We start from the raw sequence: 3,566 nt of genomic DNA on the forward strand, positions 1-3,566 counted from the left end.
CAGAGGTGTCTGCTCACCTCACTGTAGTCCCAGCCCTGTGACTAGTCAGTCCAGCCAAAGCCCCTCCCTGACACTACATCATAGACTAATTCCTTAGCTGACTGCTGCATAGCTAGCTACCTACCGGTGGCGGCCTGCCTGGTGGTTACCAGCCTGACCTGATGAGAAAGAGGTTCGAGGCCACATATTTTCCCAGCCCTAGGTAGGTGAGAGACCAGCACCAACTTTACCATTATCCTGAAATGGCGGGGGTCCCAGAGCGGAAGAGGGCGGAGCCAAATTGGAGAGCTCTCAGGGCCAGCCAGGATGGGATGGGTGGCAGAGACAGGGGCTGCAGCAGCACCTCCAGCCACCTGGAGCCCCGGGCTTTCGGCTCCCAAGAACAACCGCTCTGCTTTCAAATAAGGAACAGTATGGTTGGTGAGGTGATTGGTCATGGTGGATCAAAAATAAAAGACATTCAGGATATGACAAGCACCAAAATACAGATCATAAAAGGTGATTCTGAAGCAGAGGTAAAAATTTTTGGCAGCAAAGACATGAAAGCCAAGGCCAAAGCAGCTACAGAAACTCTTGTTAAGACACAAGAAAGACACTACAGTTCAGAATCCAGTGTTGATAATATGCTGCATCCCAAACCTCTGTTGGAAGAGGCTCAAGCAGAGATAACACTGCTAGAGGAGCTCAGCCACTAACAGACTAGGATCAAGTAAAGGCCGAAGTTGTACAGTGGGAAAAAAGAAAATGGGCAGATTTATCACCAATTAAGAAAAACTTTTACATAGAATCCAAAGCAACAAGGTCATTGTCTCAAGTGCAAGTAGACACTTGGAGAAAGGAAGTTTCAACATAATGTGTGATGACTTGAAAGATGGTGAAAAACGTCCCATCCCCAATCCGATTTGCAAATTTGAAGATGCTTTCCAGCATTATCCTGAACTTATGAAAAGCATTGAAAAAGCTGGTTTTTGAAACCCAATGCCAATTCAGTCACAGGCATGGCCTATTATTCTACAAGGAATAGATCTTACAGGAATTGCCCAAACTGGAACGGGCAAAACACTGTCCTATTTAATGCATGGGTTTATTCATCTCCATTCTCAACCAATATCTAGAGAACAAAGGAATGGACCCGGCATGCTAGTCCTTACACCCACTAGAGAATTATCTCTTCAGGTGGAAGCTGAATGTTCTAAGTATTCGTATAAAGGTCTTAAAAGTGTTTGTATATATGGCGGTGGAAACAGAAAAGGACAAATTCAAGATGTTACTAAAGGCGTAGACATCATCATTGCAACTCCTGGAAGACTGAAAGATCTGCAAATGAACAACTTTGTCAACCTAAGAAGCATAACCTACTTAGTCTTAGATGAGGCAGGTAAAATGCTGGATCTGGAGTATGAACACCAAATAATGAAGATTTTATTAGCTGTGCGCCCAGACTGGCAGACTGTTATGACAAGTGCAACTCGGCCAGGTACCATTTGTCAACTTGCACAATCTTATTTGAAAGAGCCTATGATTGTTTATACTGGTACTCTGGATCTAGTTAATGTAAACACAGTGAAGCAAAATATAATTGTTACCACAGAAGAAGAAAAACGATCTCTTGTCTGAGAATTCCTACAGAGCTTGTCACCCAAAGACAAAGTCATCGTGTCTGTCAGCAGAAAACTTGTTGCTGATGACTTATCAAGCGATTTAAGTAACCAAGGCATAACTATACAATCCCTGCACAGTGACAAAGAACAGAGTGATCATGAGCCAGCATTAGAGGACTTAAAAAGTGGAAAAGTGAAAATACTGATTGCTACTGATTTAGCATCCCGAGGCCTCGATATTAGTGATGTCACACACGTATATAATTACAATTCTCCATGGAATATTGAAGAACATGTAAACAGAGTAGGGCGTACTGGAAGAGCAGGAGAGATGGGCGTATCAGTTACCCTTATGACTCAAGGTGATTGGAAGATTGCCGCTAAATTGATTAAAGTTCTGCAAAGAGCAAATCAGAGTGTCCCAGAAGATCCTGTATCGATGCTGAACGATACAAATTACCTAGACAAAAAAGGGATCCAAAAAATAAATCAAGAAAATCTTAAGAAAAATCCAGAAAGTTTTACTGATGGCTACATTGAAAAGTTGTACCAGGCTGCTAGAAGATTCAAGATATGTTCAAGTTATGCAGTATTCATGTTACATAAGGAAGTACTGGAAACCTACTGGCAGTTAGAAAACATTTAACCAAATTCTTAATAAATACCATCACCAAGCTTTCAATGCATGTTCCTTAATAAAATCAAAAGTGTTTTGAAAATGAGAGAGTGTTTTGTGCTGGTTAAAGTCTACTTTCTTTTAGAGCCTGCCATGTCCAGCTGTGTCTTCTCTAAAAGACTTGGTAGAAGACAACAATGGTGCTTTTCTTGCTTTAAAATAGTTGTACTGGATTGAAACATAGTTTTCATCAAGCTTATCCCAGTCAAAATATTTTATTTCCCCCAGTGGTTGGTGACACGATTCCTAAAAATATTTCCACTATCATTCCCTAATTTTTAACATTCATTAGAAAATAAATGCTCAATCTTTTAGAAGATTCCATAATTCTCTTTTTTCCGATAGATGTGACTAATAGAGCAGAGTGTCTGACTCACTGGGAATCAGATCCTCAAATGAATTCTCACTAACCACTGGTTAAAAATTCTGAGGAGGTCACTTGCCTTCTGTAGGCCACACTTTTTTACACTAATAAATTGGGGTGGTTATATGAAATAATTTGGGGGTCTCCTTCACCACTAACTTCTATGATATTATAACCAAACTGTGTATCCCAGCCTTATATTAACACTTTATTTTCTAATCTAGGGGAAAATCACACCTTGGTGTAACAAACTGAACAATGAAACCCCTTTTAATGACCAGAATAGTGCATTCTGCACTTCTATTGATTTTTGAAATGTGACTCACAGGTTGTCTTTACTTTCTTTTCATCTTATTTTTCAATTTGTCTCGAAAAGGTCAAAACCACATATACACATCATAAGAAAAATTAATGTGAAAGAAAAATCTCTCTTCTGTACTGGGAAAAACATTAAAAACCAAATGACATTTTTGGCATAGGAACCAAGTTTAGTACAATTCCTAAATCTATAAACCTCTCTCTTACCTTTCATTTAGAAGCAATATGCATCTTCTCACATTGCAAGAAAATATCCTCGCAATGACACTGAATTTTATAATTCAGTGTTTATGAGAACATTATAATTAGTCAAGCCTTAAAACTTCTGGCAAAAAAAAAAATCATCCAGCAATCTTTATTCCCAACATGCCTTAGCTGTAACTGCAACAAAAATTCTGAAATTAAGTGAAATAAAGAGGTAAACATTCTAGGTATAGGTGGTTAAGGTTTAGAGTCTGACTTTAAAGGCTTGTTATAAAGACCTCGATATCTCTTGATAAAATTAAGAACAATGGTAAATATTTTTGAGTGTCGAATATATACCAGGTGCTTTGTTTTGTAATTGATAATCTTTATTTAAAACCCACTTAGAGGGTAATCTTACCCC

At 38.8% G+C, this 3,566-nt stretch overlaps 1 protein-coding gene across 1 annotated transcript; it reads left to right on the forward strand.

Moving 5' to 3' along the window:
• Nucleotides 1–242: 242 nt before the first annotated feature.
• Nucleotides 243–2,105, forward strand: DDX53 (DEAD-box helicase 53; the record flags this gene model as incomplete). The annotated part of the gene is given in 7 exon segments (XM_079727968.1): nucleotides 243–623; nucleotides 626–700; nucleotides 704–839; nucleotides 842–969; nucleotides 973–1,614; nucleotides 1,618–2,041; nucleotides 2,044–2,105. Coding segments are annotated over 7 exon segments (1,848 nt in total).
• Nucleotides 2,106–3,566: the final 1,461 nt, after the last annotated feature.

Source organism: Hyperoodon ampullatus (genome assembly GCF_949752795.1).
Source record: "Hyperoodon ampullatus genome assembly, chromosome: X".
NCBI classification, from domain to species: domain Eukaryota; kingdom Metazoa; phylum Chordata; class Mammalia; order Artiodactyla; family Ziphiidae; genus Hyperoodon; species Hyperoodon ampullatus.